This window comes from Stigmatopora argus, chromosome 16, assembly GCF_051989625.1.
Source record: "Stigmatopora argus isolate UIUO_Sarg chromosome 16, RoL_Sarg_1.0, whole genome shotgun sequence".
In the NCBI taxonomy this organism is placed as follows: domain Eukaryota; kingdom Metazoa; phylum Chordata; class Actinopteri; order Syngnathiformes; family Syngnathidae; genus Stigmatopora; species Stigmatopora argus.
Window position 1 is genome coordinate 12,320,145 of NC_135402.1, and position 22,805 is coordinate 12,342,949.

General features: G+C 42.7%; 1 protein-coding gene across 5 annotated transcripts in view; it reads right to left on the bottom strand.

Moving 5' to 3' along the window:
* The window catches only part of LOC144091112 (5-hydroxytryptamine receptor 4), a 60,438-nt gene that overhangs the window by 14,081 nt on the left and 23,552 nt on the right, over window positions 1-22,805 (bottom strand). For all 5 annotated transcript variants that reach the window (XR_013305623.1, XR_013305622.1, XM_077623161.1 and 2 more), the window contains 5 exons: window positions 13,194-13,275; window positions 12,673-12,846; window positions 10,176-10,376; window positions 9,952-10,105; window positions 7,789-8,456 (listed from right to left, as the gene is read on the bottom strand). Coding sequence is in view for 3 of the 5 variants with exons in the window: in XM_077623161.1 (XP_077479287.1) it covers window positions 7,789-8,456; window positions 9,952-10,105; window positions 10,176-10,376; window positions 12,673-12,846; window positions 13,194-13,216 (1,220 nt within the window). In the remaining 2 variants the exon portion in view is untranslated. The remainder of the gene's footprint in view (window positions 1-7,788; window positions 8,457-9,951; window positions 10,106-10,175; window positions 10,377-12,672; window positions 12,847-13,193; window positions 13,276-22,805) is intronic.

The following is a 22,805-nucleotide window of genomic DNA, read 5'->3' on the forward strand; positions in this document are numbered from 1 at the left end:
CTGAGCTTGTATGTCAATTTTCTCGTAACTCAAACGAACGTTTCCCATAGAAATGAACTCAAAACAAATTCATTCGTTCCAACCCTCTGAAAAAACAACAAAAACAGGATATTGGATTGGAAAACATAACATAAACAAATTTAAATAAACTTGGATTACGATGCAGACACTCAAAATAAATTTAATCTAACCTTGCACTAAACTTAATTCTAATATTGTTTTCAATTTTGATACCTTTTTACTCCCGGCCGGGTTGGCTCTATTTGCCCCGCCCCACCCTGACTTTCTGATGCACACAAATGTCCTCACAATAGGATAACTCACGACCACTTGCCAACTTGCCCGGGAAGTAGTACTACTCTCGTATTAGCGACAGGGAAAAACACTGAAAAAATGCAACGCTATATATATATTTATTATATTATGTATATATATATATATATATATATATATATATACATATGTATATATACATATGTATATATGAATAAATGAAACTTCCACATTGCTCCGCCTTGACGTCCCGCCATTCTAGGTGCTCAATTTTCGGACAAGGCCGATGGCGTCTGCTGTAACTTTGCCCGGGGCTCGTATTTCTAAAAAAATAATCCTCCTGCGCTGCTGCTCTCTCCAATTCGCTGAGCAAGTTCTATTTTCAAATAAGCACCAGGCAGTGAAGTTGCACGGAGCTCGCATTTCTGGTAAAAATCCACCCTCAGAGGGGCTCAGAAAGCTCTATTTTCGGATGAAAATGACAGTCACCGCCCGCTGCCCACCATTTTTCCCCCTTGGTGCTGGGTTGAGTGACAATCCTCTGTATTCCGCCATGTTCTTAGTGGCAAGTGGAAGACAAGGGAGTGGCTTTCTCTGTGTTTCATTGTGGATTTTCAGATTTTTATGAGAAAAAAAATCTGAAAAAAATCAGCGATGTAGTGATGCCGCAAAAGTTGAAGCCGCGAAGTGAAGAAGAATCACAGTATACCCTTCTCAGAAGAGTTTACAACTAGAAAGACCCAACCACCTATAGGTCAGAGATTCTGTAATGATGAGTTTTGACAATGCTTGATCGTCAACCTGGGCATGTCTTCCTTTAAGGGTCCTCCACCATCTTATGTTATCTCCAAAATTCATAGAATGCTACTATCTTGTCATGTTTTTGTCTATTAGGAAGCCCAGCCACATTTATAGTGCTTTTAAACAAAATAACCAATTAGAAAGAAACAAATATGAATCTAAGTCCCATACATCGAACATGCATACACGCAAAAAATGAAAAAAAAATGTTGGATACCAAATGACGTTGCTTTCTATTGCTTTAAAGGCATACAAATTAAGAGAACTTTATCTTAAAACTTACAGATTTGGCAAACAAAGAGTTAATCACAGCCACTCGCTTGGCAGTCATTCATGCTGACTGACCAGGGCGACGAACGGCGGAAATTGAACTTCCAAAACAAATTTCTATTTGTAGATGTGTGAGACGCATATCTCATACGTTAATTACCTATTTCCTTTGGGAATTATTATTGCTGATAGGACAGCAAAAGGTGGTGAGCTGCCAAGAAGCTCCACTGGGGATGGCGGTCTCCACCGGTGATGAAAATTTGCAGACCACTGATGTCTGATTATGAGTGTGAGCGTGAATGGTTGTCTGTCTTCTTGTGTTTTTGATTGGCTGGCCACCAAGATATAATCAATCGATCAGATATCAAGGTGGAAAAGGATTTGGAAATTTGAAATCGATTTCTGAAATCGCCAATAAGCCATTTTCAGGGATGGCGGCAACAAATTATGGAAAAAAATATTTCGTCAAATCAAATATTTGATGAAAATGCAGCAGCATTACTCCAAATGTGAAACTTGACGTTGAGGAACAAATAATCTGCTCTGCGAAAGGGGGAATTTGGGGGCACTGAGAAAAGAAAAAAAAATTGTACATCAGCTTACTTAGGTGAGCTTCCATATTGAGTCATGGGAAGTCCTATGTCTCGACAGGGGGGATGGTGGCCTTGGTACGGTGCCACTACACATATTACTTGGTTGCAGAGCATGCTTAAACTGTGCTCGGCATATCAGTGCATGCTATGGAATTCCAAAGAACCATTGATTTATAGTGATAATGGCACCCAAATTGTGTTAACAAAATAATTGACAGGATTGTCAAAAGGTTCCATATTTCGTTATGAAATCACTGCGCGTACATAACGAGTTCAACCGGACAACAACATATGAAAATCCTACTGGTAGACCATACAAATCGCCATTATTCACTGCACGATTGGAACTGGATGATGAGGCTAATCTGGCTGACTATGTAAAAACAAAAATCTTGAAGGGAACGCATTGAATTCGAGTTAGCAGAAGGAGACTGTGCTTCTCAATAGGAAACGGACCAATGGTGGTGCCAGGAGCCTGGGTGCCCAACCTACAGTATAAAGAAGCACTAGCACGACCCAAAGTGGGAACGTCCATACCAAGTGTTGCTGACCAATTAGCAGACATGAAAATAGCCGAGAGGGGGCTGAGGATCCACCTTTTGCACTGTAAGAAGGTTGTCTCAGTTGAAACGTTTGATGAGACAGGTGAGATAAACTTTTTGACGTAATAACACTAAACGGCAACCACTCCAATATTGATTGTAAAGATTATTGCTCAGCAAGCAATGCCATAAACCATAGGGAACTCTTTTATATTTGTTTTATTGTCTCCATATGCAAAAAATGTGAAAGGATTTCAATTGAGACTAAACCTTCTTACAACGGGTTAAAATAAACGACCAGAAAAAGAGAAACTGCAATGGGAAACAGAAGGAGCCACTCAACACAAGAACGGCCTCTATGCAGTAGAAAACAAGCCCTGCGTCCCACGATCATTGTGTGAAGTGATTGCCAAATTGAGCCATGGGAGGAGCCATGTCTCAACAGGAGGGATGATCAGTATAGTACAACAAACAATGCATGTTCCCAGAGGTCTCCAAACCTACTTTAAAACTTTTTGCAGAAACTGTCTCACCTGCTGTAGACACAACTCTCAAGGCAATGAATGACCCAGGCGTGGAACGAGGCAAACAGCGACATATCCCTTCGAGGTTCTGAACATGGATTTCATCAAACTGAACCAAAGTGGTACATACAAGTACTGTCTGGTGATGATTGACACACTTACCAAGTGGGTTGAGATATGCCCATCCAAGAAAACGGATGCCATGGCAGTCGCAAAGGCCATATGCAAGAAGATCATTCAAGGCCATGGAATGCCGCAAGTCATTTGGAGTGATGGTGGTGCTCACTTCGTGAACCACGTAATCCAACTATGGGACAACATCTTGGAATCAACCTGAAATATCATTGCGCCTACCACCCCCAAAGTGATGGACTCGTTGAAAGAACCAATAGAACAGTAAGACTCAGAAAAAACATGGAAGACAGGAAAACCATGGGCAGAATGCCTGAGCCTGGTAGAAACATACATGAGCATCATTCCAACAGCACAGGGATGCACACCATTTGAGGCAGTGAACGGCAGACCCTTCCACTTATCAAAGTGGGAAAAAAGATCTGGTGGTAGAAGAGAAAGGGAAAACAGATTCTCTCACTCAGTGGTTATGCAAAATGTTCCAAGAAAGAAATGTGATAAATGCAAATGATCTGCCAACATCTTCTCTGTCTCTCACACAGGAAGTCCTGTCCCCAGGCGACCTGATTCTCGTCGAGGTGATAAAAAGAAAGTGCTGGTCGTCTCCAAGTTGGGAAGGACCTCAGCGTGTCATTTTGACCGCTAACTTCACCAAGTTGGCCACCACCGTCAAAATCGACGGAAGAGACACCTGGATACATCAGTCCATGATCCAGTGTGGGGCTCGGATGTCCCCCTCAAACACAAACACCGGTCCGTCTCCTCCAAAAACCCAATGGATCTGTTCCCCTGGGTAGGAACAGCAAAGAACACCCTACGTCTGGAAACCATTGACTACAGATTCCAGGCCTATGTCAATGCATCAGTCCGACTACAACAAGGGTGAGAAGTCCAAATAATCGCCATGACCCAAATGATTATCCAGAACCGCCTTGCCTTTGACAGAATAACCGCCCAGCAGGGAGGTGTGTGTGCCATGGTAGGAGATTCATGCTGCACCTTCATCCCTGCCAACGCATCCTACTCAGTCCATGATGCCCTACAAACTATGAAGAATATACAGAACGCTATGACAAGAGATCCGGTTGCACAACGAGGATGGCTTGACTGGTTCCTCTTGGGCTCATGGACACAGACTCTTTTGAAAGCCCTAGTACCGTTCGTAATTGTTATTGCTCTCGTGCTTGTTATCCTAACCTGTTGTTTACCCTGCTTCTCAGCTTGGATCAAATGTACCATTAATGCCACAGTGGAACGTACCATGATTGTTGAAACCCAGCTAATGCTAACTTGTATACACATGCAACAATCCATACCCCAATCTGACCCTGATGTTGTGCTACTGTCTGACACTGATTAATATGTCTTTTCTATTCTGAGACACCAGGCCATGAGGCGATCGTCCCAAGCGGGAGGTCAAAGGAGGAATTTTCCCCTCAACTGCACGAGGATTTTCGCCTCCTTCTGGTCGGTCTAAACTACAGTCTGAAGTAATTTGTGAAGAATTTCGTTCAAAAGTAGCGTCGCTAACGAACGAGGTTCCGATGTTTTTGTACTCACAACAGGAAGGAATTGTAAGATATGCTGACTCACTCTTTGCAATTGCTTGTTAGTATTGCATCAGTTTTGTGTGAGTTATATAAACTGTCGAGTCATGTTGAGACATCTGCTCTGCAGATGTCTGAGCGTATCAGCCCACACCCTCTTTCTGTTATCTTCTCTGTGCAGCATCAAGTTTTTCACATATAAATAGACGCACAAACTGTTCATTCTGAGAGAGTTGCAAGGCAAACAGGCTGTGCGTCCACGCTGTTTGAGCTCTCCCCATACTGCAGTCTGGTAATAAACTTATTTCCTTTAAATTGGTCTCAGTCTGTTTGTGCCTTTTCCTGAAGCTGTTTTACAGACCCAACAGTGGGATCCCAATAGAATCCCTATTAAACCTTGGTAATTCTTTCATTCAAATATTTGCAATTATTTATGTTCCATATGAGCAGATTTCTTCTTAAGGAATGTATGCATGCAATTGCTTTTGTCTCATCTGCGTAAGCTGAGCGCTCGTGTTAAATTTAAACAAACCAGGTGCGAGCAACTCCCATCCTCCATCATCCATTTCACTCGAAGGAAGGAACACAAACAGCTGTCAACTGAGTCATCACTACTAACAACCACCAAAATCCTGCGTTGAAAGTGAGCAATGTTTATGCTCTTAATTATGAAGACAAATATTAGCTAACCAGGGTGAAATATTCAAATACATTGCTAAAACACAAATCTTAAAAAACAATAGTGAATAAATTCACTGTGAAGTTACATCTCATCTCATCTGCCGGTAACCAATTCCAGCCATCTCCAGGCCAGAGGGGGGACAAACTGAATCGGTGGGGAGCCTAGGGAATATTTAGAGCGTCCAATCAGCATTCATGTTTTTGGAATGTGGGAGGCCAACAGACTAACCACTCGTGCCACCGGGCCTCCCTGAAGTTACATTCAGTTGTAAAAAAAAGTGGATAGCAGTATCTCTATAATTGCTATAGTAACCCAACATTTGTGGTCCATAACACAGGCAGACCTGCCACAGCACAATCATGACTGAAAAAGTTATCAACAGACTTAGTTAGATGCAATGCTATTACATGGCAGCACACTGAAATGATCAATGTTTATTTCAAGACTATATGTCATAAACAGAACTTTTGTTAGTGTTTAGCATTTGCTGTAAATATAGGTTTTGGCATTTTTAGTGTCCCGCTATGTTTGCTGTTGCTTAACAATTTGCGTGTTTCCCAGTGTTCATTTGCATGTGCTGCAAAGTCATGTGGATTTTTTTTTTTGGGGGGGGGGGGGGGGGGGGGGATGTGGACCAAAAAGTGAATCAGTCTTGGATGAAAATAAGAATGTCATTTGTCAGTGCAGATATCAGTTAGAGCAGCAACTCATATGCACATGTGCTGTCCTTGAGATTGACCTGTTGAGGATTCAGTGATTGCATAAGCTTAGCTTAGTTAACAGGCCCGCTCTAAACAAAGCATATGCTTAAAATTAGATTTAAAAAAAAGAATTGGAAAAAAATATCAACATTGCAGTAAGTGGCCTATATATCAATGTGATTATAATTTTGAGAGCGAGAGATTACCTGGTTGATTGCTTTCAACAGTAAACTCTCTGTCTCTCTCTCTCTCTCTCTCTCTCTCTCTCTCTCTCTCTCTCTCTCTCTCACTCGCCCTCCCTCCCATCCTCCCTCCCTGCCTCTCTCTCCCTCTCTTCCTCCCTCCCCCCTCTCTCCCTCCATCCCCCTCTCTTCCTCCATACCCCCTCTCCCTCTCCCCCCTCCCCCTCTCTCTCTGTCTCTCTCTGTCTCTCTCTGCCTCTCTCTGCCCCTCTCTGTCTCTCTCTGTCTCTCTGTGTCTCTCTGTCTCTCTCTATGTATCCCTCCCTCCCTCCCTCCCTCCCTCTCTTCCTCCCTCCCTCTCCCTCTCTTCCTCCCTCCCTCCCTCTCCCTCTCTCCCTCTCTCCCCCTCTCCCTCTCTTCCTCCCTCCCTCTCTTCCTCCCTCCCTCCCTCTCCCTCTCTCCCTCTCTTCCTCTCTCCCTCTCAAACTAACAGCGGATCAAAGCATCCCCCGACTGTTTTCTGTGTTGTATTTTCTGTTATAATTTTTCCTTGGTTGCAGTAGCAAGACAGACACAGAAGACATTGTAGACCTAGGTAAAAAACTGGAGCCACATACAGGAAGTCCACAAGGTGGGGACCTCCTGCAGACTGAGACTGAGGTTAAATATGCAGAATCACTCTTTCAAGCTGATCCGCACAGTCCCTCAGTAGTCTGCAGGTTTTAAAGATCATCTTCCTTGCCTAGATCCTCCTAAGCTGTCCTATCACTTGATCAGCAGCAGCAGAGAGACCGATGGGGGGCTTCAAAGCACACAAGCACTGGCAGCTCCTCCATCTGACCAGGGAGAGATCTCACGCTCCCATAACAATGATGGAATGCTCGGTCTGGTACTATCGTCCACTGCTCACAGCTGATCCCGCGTTCATGACAGCGGAGGCACGGCTGAATGGCTCCAAAGACATGTAGGACTAGCACCAAGAAACCAAGCCACTCGATGGGTGGGGTCGAGTCGCAAAGGTCGCAGAACAACAAAGCAAAAAGCACAAAGTACAAAGCAAAGCAAAGTATATGGGAAAGCATTAAGAAATATTAAAATGCAATTAATAAAGAGAGAAAAGCAGCAAAAACACAAAACGAGCAAGAGCGGACGGAGCTACCGCTACCGGCTGCCACTTGAGCTGCGCCATCTTGGTTGCAAGTATGGATACAGACACATGAAAAAGACATTGTAGAGTTAGATACAACTGGAACCACACAGCAAGTCTTCCACAAGGTGGGGAACTTCTGCAGACTGAGACCGAGGTTGATTTCGTTGTGGTGGAGCCTATTCCAGCTGACTTGGGTCGAAAGGGTTGGCTACACCCTAAACTGGTCGACAGTCGGACACATATAAACAAACAACCATTGCCACTCACAATCCCACTGACACCAAATAAGAATCTATCCCATCCTGCCCGCAACCAAATCAGGCCAATGTACCACTGCACCATCAGTGCGTCAAACCCAACTAAAAATAAAAAAGAAAAGGGATATCTTTACCTCAGTGCCATCGATGTCGGATTGACTGATGTCGGTGAGCAGATTCTGCGGGTATGTCCATAGGAGCAACTCCCCTGCCGTACAAACCGTTCATCCCCGCAACAGAGAATCACTAGAAAAGCTCTACGAAATGCCCGGTTAAGGAAGGCGTACAGGAACGGATTAAGTCCAGAGTTAATGTAGCCGAGCCACAACCATGTTGTCCATAGCTGCCAAGGCACAGAGTAGTGGATGAAGGGGTCCACCACATTGGTGATGAAGAACGGTGCCCAGCACAGGCAGAAACAGCCCATGATGACGGCGAGCGTCTTGGCCGCCTTCGTCTCAACGCGCATGTGGTTGTTGACTACTGGAGCCGGCTCCGAGAAGAATTCTCCCTCGGCCACTCCGAGGTGGTAGTGGTCCTCCGGGCCAGAGCACGTCGATGAGCGTACCGTGACAATGGGGGCCGCTGGCCTGCCAACTGGAGCGGATCCGGCACGTTGCAGGGTCTCTATCTGCCGGACGTGGCTCATGGCGGTCACGTAGATGCGTTGGTATGCCAGAGCCATAAGGCACAGCGGTACATAAAAGGCCACAGTGGAGCAGATGAGTGCGTAAGGCTGATTGACGAGGAATATGCAGCTTGTCTCGTTGGAGCCACTTGGCGAGGTCCGTCTCTCTTCTATCTGGAAGAAATGTGAACATAACGTGCAGGACAAGCTTGGTGCCAAAACTCGCTTTCCCTAAAGATATTGCAACATATCCAAGTGAGTTGAAGGGGAAAAAAGCATCCATCAGGCTATCGTTACGAGTAAGTCGATTCAATTTCTTTTCTTACAAGGTATGAATATTCATTGTTTTAGGATAAATGAAATACCTTCTGTATTTAAATGCACTATGTGCAATTTTCTTTATTATGTGTGCTCAGTGTTACAGGTGACTTCAGGTAGAGGACAATAAACTGCTTCCAAATCATCCACAATTGAGGGACTTTTCAAAATCTTTTCACATCCGCAGTTTACATCCGAGCCACGTTATATTCGATAAAAAATGTAACGACTAACCAATGGATGTAATATCTTTGATTACTCTTGTTTCTGTGGGTTCGTATTCATTCCTATGGAAAGTCTCCAACTTGGCATATATTCAAAATCCCCCCTGCTAAATTGCACGTTGGATGTTGGCTATTTCCAGCTCTTTTGCAACTCTGCATCTTACCCAAAAAAGGTTTGTTATGATCTTTTCTTTAGGGATGTTGGCTTACATGGGCACATCATGTCCTGAGAAAGTAAAGGTGAAACGTTCGTCCATCTTTTACATTCTGCAGGTGCGCTCAAGCCAAAAAGTGAGATTTGCTACCCATAAATCTCAGCGTGTGGTGAGGTACTGTGGGGCTTTGGCTCTGATGTATTATTAAATCAGACCACTTCATGGCATGTAACTTTGCAATTTATATCCAGTAATGCGCTACTCCAATCCTGGCATTTTCCTTTGTCACGATAGCATGTTGTTGTTAATTTGTACTTCTCACTACGAGTGTAACAGCAGCATTTGCTCAGCCTTATGTTGACAGTTGCATTTAAGCAAACTTGGAAAATTAAGAAGCATTTCCCTCCTCCTCATTGCACCAAAAGGGCTGCAAAGTTTGAATAAAACACTAACAAAATTTACGATACGTTTGATATAACAATCTTTTGTTTTCCTGACACCGTATATCGTATATGATTTGGAAGCAGTCTGTCACTTAGGGAGAACGAAATAATGTGTATTCCAATAAATGTGGCGGAATGAATGAGTCCATCTCTGCCCTGCCCTCAGGGATTTGCACAGCTTATTTCAAGCTCTGAAATAACCTGGTCACAAAACACAGGTGGACCGGCCCAAAATGTCCACTCAAGCCTTGTCATCACTCGCAGCCAGTGAGCCGCCGCTGAGGAGAAATTGTTTTGTGATCACTGCATAACTGTGTCATTGTTGGAGGGATTGAAAATGTTGTAAGAAAAAACATAGTATGAAGCTGTGGAACTTTATGTTCTCTTTGGAATTGCTGGAAGAACACCTTCCTCTTTAAAGAGGATATACTGACTGCTCACTGCTACATATATACTTGGTTGAGCTTGAATTCTCTTTCACATGGTAACTTTATCATGTCATCTTGGACAAAAAGGAACTAGGACTTACTATATCCTCAATGCCAATGACATTCCAGCTCTGCATGATGGGCAGGAAGGAAATGAAGGTGGGGATGAGCCAGCAGCCGCCGAGCATCGCCACCACTCGGAGAGGGGTCATTTTGTGTCTGTACACTAGGGGCTGGCAACAGATAGCGTAATACCTGAAACGTACGCCAGATATCAGCCTGGCTTTCACCAATGAGTTAACACAAGAGTGCGCAAGACGCTGACCTGTCCAGTGCGATGCAGCACAGATGCAGGATGGACGCTGTGGTCAAAAGGACATCCAACGATGTTCGCACCAGACAGAAAATCTCGCCATATTTCCACATGCCGGTGGTCAGCTCGATAGCGGCGAAAGGCATCACCACCAATGCCACTAACAAGTCAGCAAAGGCCAGCGACACGATGAAGTAGTTGGTCTTTTTCTTCCTGAGGCAGAGGAAAAATGAAGGGACTTAAGTGGATTTCTACTCAGATTAAAAAAAAACAATTATAAATCAGTTTCTGTTTCATCTAAACATTTTTCTTTTTCAGATATAAAAATTCATAATATTTGTACGACTCTCATTCATGAGCCAAAAAAATGCTAAATTAATGGCAGTGCTTTTCTTCTTCATTTTATTTAGTTACAACCCTTATTACAGTCATGTTACTATGTGCCTAACTCATCAATTTTATGATGAAACCAGAGCCTATCCCAACAAACTATGGGCACTAGGCAGAGGACACCCGGAATTGGTGGCCAGCCAATCGCAGGGCACAAGGAGACGGACAACCATTCACACTCCCACACTCATACCTCGGGGCAATTTAGAGTGTTCAACCTACCAAGCATGTTATTGAGATGTGGAAGAAAACCGGAGTACCCAGAGAAAACCCACGCAAGCCCGGGGTGAACATGCAAACGCCACACTGGGATCAAACGCTCAACCCGAGAACTGTGAGGTCGATACGGTAACCACTTGTCCACCGGCCCGCCCCCACAGTGTGAGAGTGAAAAATCTAATATAATTAGTCACGATATATTATTGAATTGAATTATCGTCTGATAGGACTTTTTTTCATTCATTCATTTTCAACACTGCCTCTCCTTGTAAGGGTCGTAGGGGGTTGGAGCCTATCCCAGCTACACCCTAGATTGGTCATCATTCGGTTGTAGAGTACACAGATAACCATTCTAAACCCATATGCACACTGCCACCAAGTGGAAACCGATCCCACGCTGCGTGCACCGAAGTAAGGCGAAGGAACCATTGAACCATCGGATGGCTAGGACTAACCTATTTAATACTTTTACATGTTCAATCCTCAAGGGATGTGTTATTTGGAAAAAAAAGGATTTTGGCCTAATATGTTACACGCATGCCAGACAGGATTTACTAAATTTAAAATAAATTGTCATCATGTTTACAAGTTACTTTATAACAGCATCAACAAAAAAACTTAAGTTAGGAATTGAAAATTTTCTTTTTCTTTTCTAACAAGTAAGAAATTATTTTTAAAATTCTACCTAAAAAGCAGTTGGCAACCAGTTGTTAAACATCTTCCTTGACAAGCTTTACCATAGTCCTATACAGTGGTGCCTTGAGATACGAGCTTAATGCTAAAAAGAAATTAATTCGTTCCAACCTTCTGAAAAAAAAACACCAGAAAACAGGATATTGGAAAGGAAAAACATTTTTATTTGTTCTAATTCGCCATCTATTAACAGAGTAACAAATAACTAGTGGTTATAATGGTTAATAGTACTAAAATTAGACAGATTTCGTGGAGGGGAGAGCGAGGGACAGAGAAAGACAACATAACATAAACACTTAAATGAACTTAGATTATGATACACACACACTCAAAAATTAGTTTAATCTAACCTTACACTAAACTCAATTCAAATTTTGTTTTAAATTTTTATTCCTTTTTTTCTCCCAGTTTGGCTCTATTTGCACCACCTCCACCCTGACTTTCAGCTGCAGATTATAAAAGGAACCTATCGAGAGTTGTTTGCTTTTGTCTTGGCTTCAAAATATTCCGAAAATGATGCACACAAATGTCCTCACAATAGGATAACACACGACCGCTTTCCAACGGGAAGTAGTATACTCCTCTCGTATTGGCGAGCAAGCACCATTCTGCACTGACTAACGGGGGGAAAAACACTGAAAAAATGCAACTCCCCGCCCAGAGCTCGTAGAGACATTTACACGAGGGAGTTGTGACGAGATGATGTTCTCATAAGCGTAGTGTGTTTGCTCGTATATATCCAAAATTGTCTTGTATCTCAAGGTAAATATTTGCTCAAAATTACTCGTATGTTGGGGCACTCGTATGTCAAGAAATTACTGTACTACTATTACAAAATTATTTTCAATATTTGACAAATGTGCTTGAATTTGCATGGAGTTCTCCCAGGGCCTGTATGGGTTTTCTACGGCTGCTCCGGTTTCCTCGCACATCCCAAAATATGCATGGTAGGCTGGTTGAACACTTGAAACCCGTGGTATCATTGTGAGCATGAATTGCTGTGCACTGCGATTGGCTGTTAACCAATCCTGCTGCCCAGAGTTTGCTGGGATATGCTTCCACACCCTTGTTAAGATAAGCGGTACAGAAAACGAGTGAATGACTCATGGCTGCTGTTTTTCTTTGTTAATAACTTTTTAATTTTATTAAGTAGTTTTCAAATGGTTTAAAAAGAAAAGACAATGTTGCTGTTTTTTCCTAATCTTACCGGAGATGCCGATCCTTGCAGAGCGCTACCATGACCAGCAGGTTTCCAAACACCGTCATGATAATTATAATGGACAGTGCAATGGTGAGTAGGATGTTCTCCAGTGACCTCAGAAATTCCTCCTTCTCTTGTTGGTGATGATGATGATCTGTATTTATCACACCGTCCTTTAAACTGACAAAACCAAAATGAACCAAAGATGAGCTAGTACGTTGAAGTTCAATATACGTTGGTTGACCTGAATAATGCACTTTTTCTTCCTTTGTACTGAAATGATCAAAACCTAGATTAAAACACTGTTTTTGCTGAGTCTATATTTTCATAGCACATGGAATTGACGCTTTCTCACACACACACACACACACACACACACACACACACACACACAGACACACACACACACACACACAGACACACACAGAAACACACAGACACACACACACACACAGACACACACAGACACACACAGACACACACACACACACATACACGCACACAAATATTTTCTAAACAGCACTTACAGTAGAGGTAATGCTGTGGCCATCACGGCACATCAGCCTTGAGGTCAGCTGAGAAGAGTCCTCGTCACCCCATGCTCCTGATCTGTCAATTGGATTGGATTGGATAACTTTATTCATCCCGTATTTGGGAAATTTCATTGTGACAGTAGCAAGAAAAGGCAAAGTTATAAGTTAGACAGTACAGTCAAAAGCCGCAGAACAACAAAGCAAAAGCAAAAAGCAAAAATACATGATAAATACTTCATTTATTAATCACATTACAAACTGAAAAATGGGCATATGTTGTCTTATACATCAGGAACTTAATCACGCCCAGGTATTGCCCCAATAACCCATCTGAGTATTGTTAGGTGTTGGGTTTTTTGTAATCTTATTTTTTTTCCTTTGTGACTTGTACTGTGATTGCCCTTTGGTTTCACTTTCACCTGCTGTTCTGCTCCTGGTGTCTCTCCCACTTGCTGCCTCTCGTGTTACCCAGGTATTTCTGATTGTCTCGTCAACCCATGTTTGTCTATTTAAACCCTGTGAATTTGACAGTTCTTGCCAGATCATCTGTTCTGGGTTCACTGTGTTTTTCATGCTTGTCAACTTCAAGTGTTCCTCATGTCCCCATGTTTTCCACCCTATGTTTGGTTTTTTTTCATGTTCTACTTCACTCATTTTCACCAGCTATTTGTACTCAACGTTTGATTTTTTAGAACAAGTTTTTATCGATAAAGTTTACCTTGGTGCACCATCAATCAGTGTCTGTCTGCTTCCCTGCTTATGGGTCCAAGAACACTTGCCTCCCGAAAACTGAGGACGATCAGATCAACCATGGACCCAGCGGGATGCCAACAGCGTCGGCATTTGCGCCGAAGCCTGCCTGTCTCCCACGTGACGCCAATTCTCCATCTGCCCACTCGCTCAGCATTTCCTTCCTCTGTTCCCTTAATGAGCATTTCAACCTCCATTTTCCCCCACCAACCCACCCTCACACATTTTTCTGGACTATGAATTTTTGAAGTGTGAGGACAGTCCAGTACTTCAAGTACTGGTTTACTTTCTTTACTAAGTATGTATAATATGTACGTACATATGTCTAGTATGTACTAAGTATGTATAATACTTGGTACAGGAGCACCATCCTCTACAATCTAGGACAATCTTCATTACTCAACACAACTAACAACAGAGATAAAATACACTTGTAGATCTACTGTGATCCTTCTTCACTTCGCGGTTTCAATTTTTGTGGCTTTACTACATCGTAGATTTTTTTCTGAAGTATAAAAAAAGTTCATAAAATCTACGCTGAAACTCGCAAATGGAAGACAGATGAAAAATGGTGGAAGTCAGGACCCCGCTTCTTCTTTGGTGCTGAATTGTATGGCCAGCACCAAAGAAGAAGAATTTAATTGCAGAAGAAGAATGACACAACATACATTATAAAAGGCTGAGGAGTACAATATCTTGCCCTCTCTTGTTTTGTTGCGAGTGAGTTTACCATCGTGCAGATTACCACTTGGATAAAGCCAACGCCTAGCCTTTTCCAGCTTTGTTTGGATTTTAAATCATCGTTTACAATGACTCCTTCCTGTGGAAGAATCACTACCGGAGCCAAATTTTTGGGAAGAGGATGCGTTCCCCGGACATTCTTATTAAAAAATGAACGGAAAGTGCTAGGGCTCACATCGCCTGACGCTCTTCATGTGTGGTGATGCTGTTGGCTGGCTTCATGGTAAAACCAGAAAAGGGGCTCCCCTTCAAGGAGTTGAACTCAAACTCCCATTAACCTGTCTTTTTTGGATTTATATCAAGTGGAAAGGAACTATTTCACTGTGAGTGCAGAGTATTTACAATCTTTTTTATATATATTATATTTAGATATTAATATAGTAGTCTTTTCATATGGTTATAACTGTAATATTTAATAAACACTCTTCTTGATAATTGTACTTGTGTACTTGTATTTTTGTATAGTCACAAAAACATGTAGTATGGTAGGTAATAATAATAGGGGTGATCCTACTTTGTGTTTTTTTGATTATCGCAGCCATATCTGATCTGCAATATCCGTAATATTCGAGGGATTACTGTATATTTCATCTAACCCGAACACCTCCTCACGAGATCAAGATTCCAGATCCACGACATCTAACCAGAAGACGAATCTATCAGTCTACCCTCAACAATAAACGTTTCCTATTCTGTTGCCATGCTGTCTTCTGTTGACAAAACAGGTTACACCTCCAAGAAAGAATGAGAAAGCATTAAAATGTGAAGTGCTTGGAAAGACCGGCAAACTCACGGTACAACATAACCAGCTCCCGTGCATTGATAAACTGATTGGTATATCATCCTCGATACTAGTTGATAGTCGATGCGAGTAGAATTATGTCCTAAAGCTGGGTTTTAGCATTGCGCTCAATTTTACAACGAGGCAGCAGAGAGTTTGTTCACCAACCTTACTGGCTAAAAGCCAACATCATCTGTCTTTTTTTATGATTCCCGTGAGGCATTCTAACTAACGCTCAAGTGTCAACACAATGCCCTCTGAGCGACAGACACTGATGCTGTCAATGCTGACTTTCAATGCTGACTTCCTGCAGATTGAACGACATTTACTGATTGAACGTCATTTACGGACTCTGGAGGGGCGCAGTCGGGCGCCTCGCCCTGGAAACATGGTAGCTCGACGCAGGCGGCTTCGGCCCTGGAAACACACTAGCTTGTCTGGAAAGGACACTGGTTGGACGCAGGTTTCGCACTCAGTCAAACCCACCCAATTCCCTGGTGGAGTTAGACTCTGGGCCTCCTCCTTGCCATCGGGAGGGGTGCGCCAGCCGAGCAGCGGCACCAGGGCAGGAGCTTCGCCATCACGAGCGCCGATAGGCGCCCACCAGAAACTTGGCGGCACCAAAGCTGAAGCAACTGGGACATGGCAATGCGGCGGGATGGGAGCTTGAGTCGTGCAGGGTGAGCGAGTGGGCGAATGACCCATGTGCAGGGAAGCAGGCAGAGGTAGGGGAGGCGGTAAACTTAGGTGTTCTTTATCAAACAGAAATTTGTTCACGAAAAATAAAACCTTAAATCCCGAAACTGGGGCATAATGGCAATGCAACAACATTAACAACTAAAGCAAACTTATGGTGAAAACACAAAGGAACATGAGGAGAACTGGACATAAGGGAACAGATGTCAACAGGCATGAACAAAACGGCACAGACGATCTGACGAGGGGCTGACAAAGACACAGGGTTTAAATAGACAGAGAGGGGTTCACAAGACAATCAGAAACACCTGGGTGACACAATGGGCATCAAGCAGGAGAGACACCTGGGGCAGGAAACAGCAGGTGAAATCAATGGGCAATCACAAGCAATGTTCCCTCCAAGCTGTGCGCATGCGCAATTATACACTAATCTCATGTTCTCCGTGCACAGCAAACATGCAGCGCACAAAATAAAATCCAACCTGAATTGTAAAAAAACTATTTTTTCTTTGCCCTTCTGCAACGCAACTGTGGCAGCCTGTCACTGACAAACAACAAGAAATGGGAATTAGGAATGAAATTATTACTAAAACTCAGTGGCGGTCCGTGCATTTTCTCGTAGCGCCTTCATCGAATCAATCCAATGCTCAAAAACTATTTTATGGCTATAAAACCTCGACTGCAGCTACAGCTGCGACACAAAAATAATCAATGAATCAATGCACAAAAATGGGGTAAAATCCACTTCCTAGCAGCATTTATTGATTGAATACAAATACTGGAGCTTTTCAGACATTACAACCAGGCCAGGGGGGTGATTTTCCCGGGAAAAGACAGCGATGGACGTCAATGGCGAAACGGCAAAAATGCCACTAAGATGGGGTAAAATCCACTTCCTAGCAGCATTTATTGATTAAACACAAATACTGGAGCTTTTTAGACATCAGAACCTGGCCCGGAGTATCATTTCCCCGGGAAAGAGACAGCGATTAACTTCGATACGCCCATACGCGAAACAGCAAAAATTGCACTAAAATGGGGTAAAATCCACTTCCTAGCAGCATTTATTGATTAAATACAAATACTGGAGCTTTTCAGACATTACAACCGGGTGATTTCCCCGGGAAAAGACAGCGATGGACGTCAATGGCGAAACGGCAAAAATTGCACTAAAATGGGGTAAAATCCACTTCCTAGCAGCATTTAGTGATTAAATACAAACACTGGAGCTTTTCAGATATCAGAACTTGGCCCACAATTGAAATATTATTTAGGAATATAGCCATATTTTACTCACCAAAAATCATTTTTAACTGTACACAATATCCATCCTCCTTTCTTTCTTCCTTCTTTTATATCCCCATCGAAGCTAATGCTGAAAGTCGAGCCTGTCCTGTCATATTTCTGGCATAGTCCGTCTTGAAAATGGCTTTAAATCAACAACAATATATTTGCTTGTGCAGCTAGCTCCAGATACAGTTTGGTAGCTCTGGCTAATCACTAGCCAATCATAGTTGGTGAAAGCGATGACGTATCCCCACGCCTGCGACAAGGCATTGTGGTGTTGCCAACTCGAAATCTGATTGGTTAAAGCAACAGTCTTATCGACGCTTGTTTAATGCAGCAGAGCCTGCAGAACTGATTGTGAAGGCCTTGAGGCAGATTTCTGACCTGGCAACAAATAATGGCTGAAATGTGATTGGTTAAATTCTTCAATATGAAAACACACATCTGGAAGCAGTGCAACCAGGGGGGAAAGCAATGAAATGAAGCTAACAGACAATTTGGAATTATTTAATAAGTATTTATGGACAAAATATAATATATGATTCAGATATTTCTTAGGCCAGCAGAGAATGCCCTGACGGCCCGCCACTGCTGTGTCCAGCTAATTATATGGCGCGGTTCCCGTCACGTGTGTTTACTTCCGCGGCATTAGTAAATGTTAACGATATTGATTGGCTGCGTTAGTTACGCGTAATGCCTGTTTTGCAGGTTAGCATATAGCTAACGGTTCATTGGAGCTGCTGCCAAGCCTTTATCATAGCGAAACGAGCGGGCTGTGGCGGAGCCATTCAACAAGGCAAAGTAAAAAAAGAAATGCAGTTCTTTTAAGATGAAATGGGTGTCGACTATGTGCAAAGAGAAGAAATTGTTTGAGAAAGGTCTCCTCTGCAAAACATACAGTGAAGCTAAAGTTGTAAGTGAGTTTTCCAATAGAAAAATATAGCATATAGATGGAAGCTTCACTATCTCAAGTGACACCTTCAGCAGAAAATTCATTTGGATGAGAATGAGAAGTGAGAAAGACAGATGTGAAAATACAATACAAATGACATTTATTAAGATATTTTATTCATAGATATTAATCTTTAAATTTTATTATGACAAGATCATTTATGGGTAGTAGACATGCACATGCTTATGGCATGTGTGCTCAGGGAGGTTGTCTGTATGCCCAGACGTGAAAAAAAAAGAGTGAACATTGATCACAAGTACAATTTACAAAGGGGAAAAAGCCAAGACTACAAAACCCAAACTAAACCCCCAAACACCAACACCTAACAATCTCTTTGAAATTGATTAGCCAAAAATCGCCCACATTGTGTGTGTGTGTGTATATATATATATATATATATATATATATATATATATATATATATATATATATATATATATATATATATATATATATATATATATATATATATATATATATATATATATATATATATATATATATATATATATATATATTCTACACAGTCTCAGCTGTGGTGCTCATTGAAGTAGTAATTTTGTATTCTCAAAGCTTTTCAGGAAAGCTGGACAAGAGAGCAGCTTGCCATTTGGCTGTTAAACATTAGTTTATGAACAGATTGTTTCTGATATTACTCGAACTTTTACCAAAACAATTAATGAGCTCAAATTGTCTCAGGTTTATTTTGAGTTCGCCAGCTAGCTAGCTGCTTTGTTTGGTTAGCTTGCAGGGTAATATCTGAGCGAGTTTGTTTGCTCATGAGCAAGGTAATGCTCCACTTTAAGGACAATTGAGGGCAAATTCACCCTGGCGACGTACAGTAGTAAGTGTGCATGTGTACAAATGGTTTGGAATTGTAAAAAGTAAGACCAGAATTATCAGACAAATCTCTAAAAACATAATAATAACAGCTTGCAGTTAATGCAGGTTGTTAAGAACGACTTATGTTAAAGTTCATTGGTTGTGACCTCAAATTGTCACTGTTACCAATCGAGATCCCTGGATTTACAGTCAATTGCATGAGACATTTAGACAAACAAAGTTTCACAGTCACATTTACTGACAAGTTATATTCTCATTTCTGAACCGCTTTATCCTCACAAGGGTTGTGGGGGTGCTGAAGAATATCCCAGCTGACTTCGGGCCAGAGGCGGGGACACCCTGAATTGGTGGCCAGCCAATCGCAGGGCACAAGGAGACAAACAACCATTCACGCTCACACTCATACCTAGGAGCAATATAGAGCGTCCAATCAGCCTACCATGCATTTCTTTGGAATATGGGAGGAAACCGGAGAACCCAGAGAAAACCCACGCAGGCCCGGGAGAACATGCAAACTTCACACAGGTGGACCGACCTGGATTTGAACCTAGGTCCCCAAATGTGAGGCTCCACTGTGAGGCTGACGCGCTAACCACTCAGCCACCGGGCTGCCCACAAGTTACATTGTTCGATCAAATTTGAATGCATGATTTGGAAATGCAGTAGGTAACTGAGGACAGAGACAATAAATACCCTCAACAAAGGAAGAATGGCATTTTTTTAATATATTTTTTTGCGTGACACTTTGGCATGCACGACCAAACTCAGCATCTACTATTTAGTTTATGTATTTAGATTTATATGTGGACAAAGATTTGCCTCATATATTACGATTACTGTTCTCCCTCTAAAATGTCAAAAGGAATTTAAGAAATTGGTTAATGTAAGGGCGTCCCGGTGGTTGAGTGGTTAGTGTGTCAGCCTCACAGCTCTGGGGTCCTGGGTTTAAATCCACAGCATGTCCATCTGTGTGGAGTTGGCATGTTCTTGGAGTTCTTGCCTGCGTCGGTTTCCTCTGGGTACTCCAGTTTCCTCCCACATTCCAAAAACGTGCATGCTGATTGAACACTCTAAATAGTCCCTAGGTATGGGTGTGCGCGTGCATGGTTGTCCATCTGTGATCGGCTGGCAACCCACCTCTGGCCTGGAGACAGCTGGGATTGGCTCCAGCACCCCCCGCGACCCTAATGAGGATAAAGTGGTTCAGAAAATGAGATGAGCAATAACTAAGCATTGTATGGTTAAAGCAACATAAATGTGTACCAGAAATAGTCCAGATTTAGTACTTCAGTAAAATTTGACCCAAAATATTAAAACATCTTTTGAGTTAAGCAATCAATCAGCAAAGTGCCCCCCACTCAAACGGAATTTTAAAATCCTGGTCCACACGTAACAAATGTATACTTATGTGGTTTCACCAATACAGCTGTCTCACTAAGGACAAATTATGTTGTGTTTCACCATGAAAATATCTTTGACCAACCTGATTTAAGTGAAACAACGATGTTAAAATACTCCTTTAGCCAGCCATCACATCGCTTCTTGATTCAAAATAACACCACAAGCATCAGAAAGAAAAAAAAGCGCTTGTTAGATGACAAGAAGGATAAAGTGAGATTTCTCGTGGGATGTCCAGAGAGCGAGGTGTCCTTTCTCTGTTCACAGCTCGCTGTGTTTTGTTTCATGTGTGACTGACAGAAAAGTCAGGCAAGGAGAGGAGTGAAAGGAGGAGGAAAGAAAGAAAAAGCCATATTGCAGTGGATGTCGAGATCTTAATTTCCGAAGAACTGGCTGTTTCATTCACGATGATGTCGTTCAACCATTGTATTAGTCAGGGCAAAATTGAACCACTGTCGACATGACAAATCACAATTTAGTTATTATGCAGCTGTGGCTCCAGAGGAATCGACAAGGGAAAAACATGAATCTTATTTTTATCTTGAAAATGACAGAAAATAAAATTCCAGAGAGGCAACAAAGGAGGCAGGCCATTATAAAACAATAATTAATAGAGTTCTCCCAGATCCAGATGTGAAATTAGGTGCGGTCATGTCATTTTCAGACGATCGGAATGAGGTAAAAAAAAAAGATCGGGATTTAAAATGGGCGGCCCGGGATGCAAGTGGTCAGTGCGTCGGTCTCACAGCTCTAGGGTCGTGGTTTCAAATCCAGGTCACGCCCATCTGGGTGAAGTTTGGATGTTCTCCCCGGGCCTGCGTGGGTTTCCTCCGGGTACTCCGGTTTCCTCCCACATTTAAAAAAACATGCATGGTAGGCTGATTGGACCCTCTAAATTGCTCCTAGGTATGGGTGCGAGCGTGCATGGTTGTCCGTCTCCTTGTGCCCTACGATCGACTGGCCACCGATTCAGGGTGTCCCCCGCCTCTGGCCCGAAGTCAGCTGGGATAGGCTCCAGCACCCCCCGCAACCCTTGAGAGGATAAACCAGTTCAGTAAATGAGATGATGAGATTTAAAATGTATTTATTTATTTTTAAGTATGAATTGTCAAAGAGTTAGTTCGTCTTTTTATTTCTTTTTTAACTTTGAATGGCCTGATGTGCAAGTGGTTAGTGCATTAACCTCACAGTTCAAAGATAGAGGGTTCGATCCAAGGTTCAGACCTTCCCGTGGGGTGTTGGCATGTTCTCTCTCACTGGGCTTGTTTGGGTTTTCTCTGGGTACTCTGGTTTCCTCCCACATCCCAAAAATATGCAAGGTTGCTGGTTGAACCCTCTAAAACAGGAGTGCTCATGATGTCGATTGCCAAGGTACTATTGTTAGATTGCCTCAGAGTAAAATTTCCTTCAAGCCTCAACAATAACTCGTTGGTACCACGACATCGCAATGTGCCCGCTGCAATACTCATACTTTTTACGAAGATGCACATCTGACTCATTTAACAATCATTAGACTCTAATCAGGATCTTAAGTGCGGTGGCCATAGCCTCGGCTAAAATAAACGACCTGTCACAGCTGCTTGTTAATTCATTCCTTCTATGTTGAAAACATGAAGAGACTTGCCGCGTATATGCTTTATTTCAACGGACTTTGTTGGGAATTAGATGCGTCTCAATTACCACTTTGGTGTTTAGTTGCTTCTTCCTGAGTACTGTCAGGAAATGTAGCCTCTGCTGCACCTTCTTGATGAGTTTTGTGGTGTTTGCTGCCCAAGTGAGATCAGCAGAGATGTGGATCCCTCGGAATTTGAAAGTCTCCACTCGCTCCACACATTTGCCGTTGATATGCAGGGGGTCAGGAATGGCCTTGTTCCGTCGGAAATTCAGGATGAGTTCTCTGGTTTTGGAAACATTCAGACCCAGGTTGTTGAGAGCGCACCACTCGCTGAGTCTAAGGACCTTGTCTCTGTAGGCCGTCTCATTCCCCTCTGTGATTATCACCACCACCATTGTATCATCCGCAAATTTCACAATGATGTTCTCAGGGTGCGTGGTTCTGCAGTGGTGTGTGTAGAGCGAGTAAAGTAGTGAACTCACCACATAGTCTCAAGGTGAGCCAGTGCTGAGCGTGCAGGCTGATGAGAGGTGGCGACCCAGC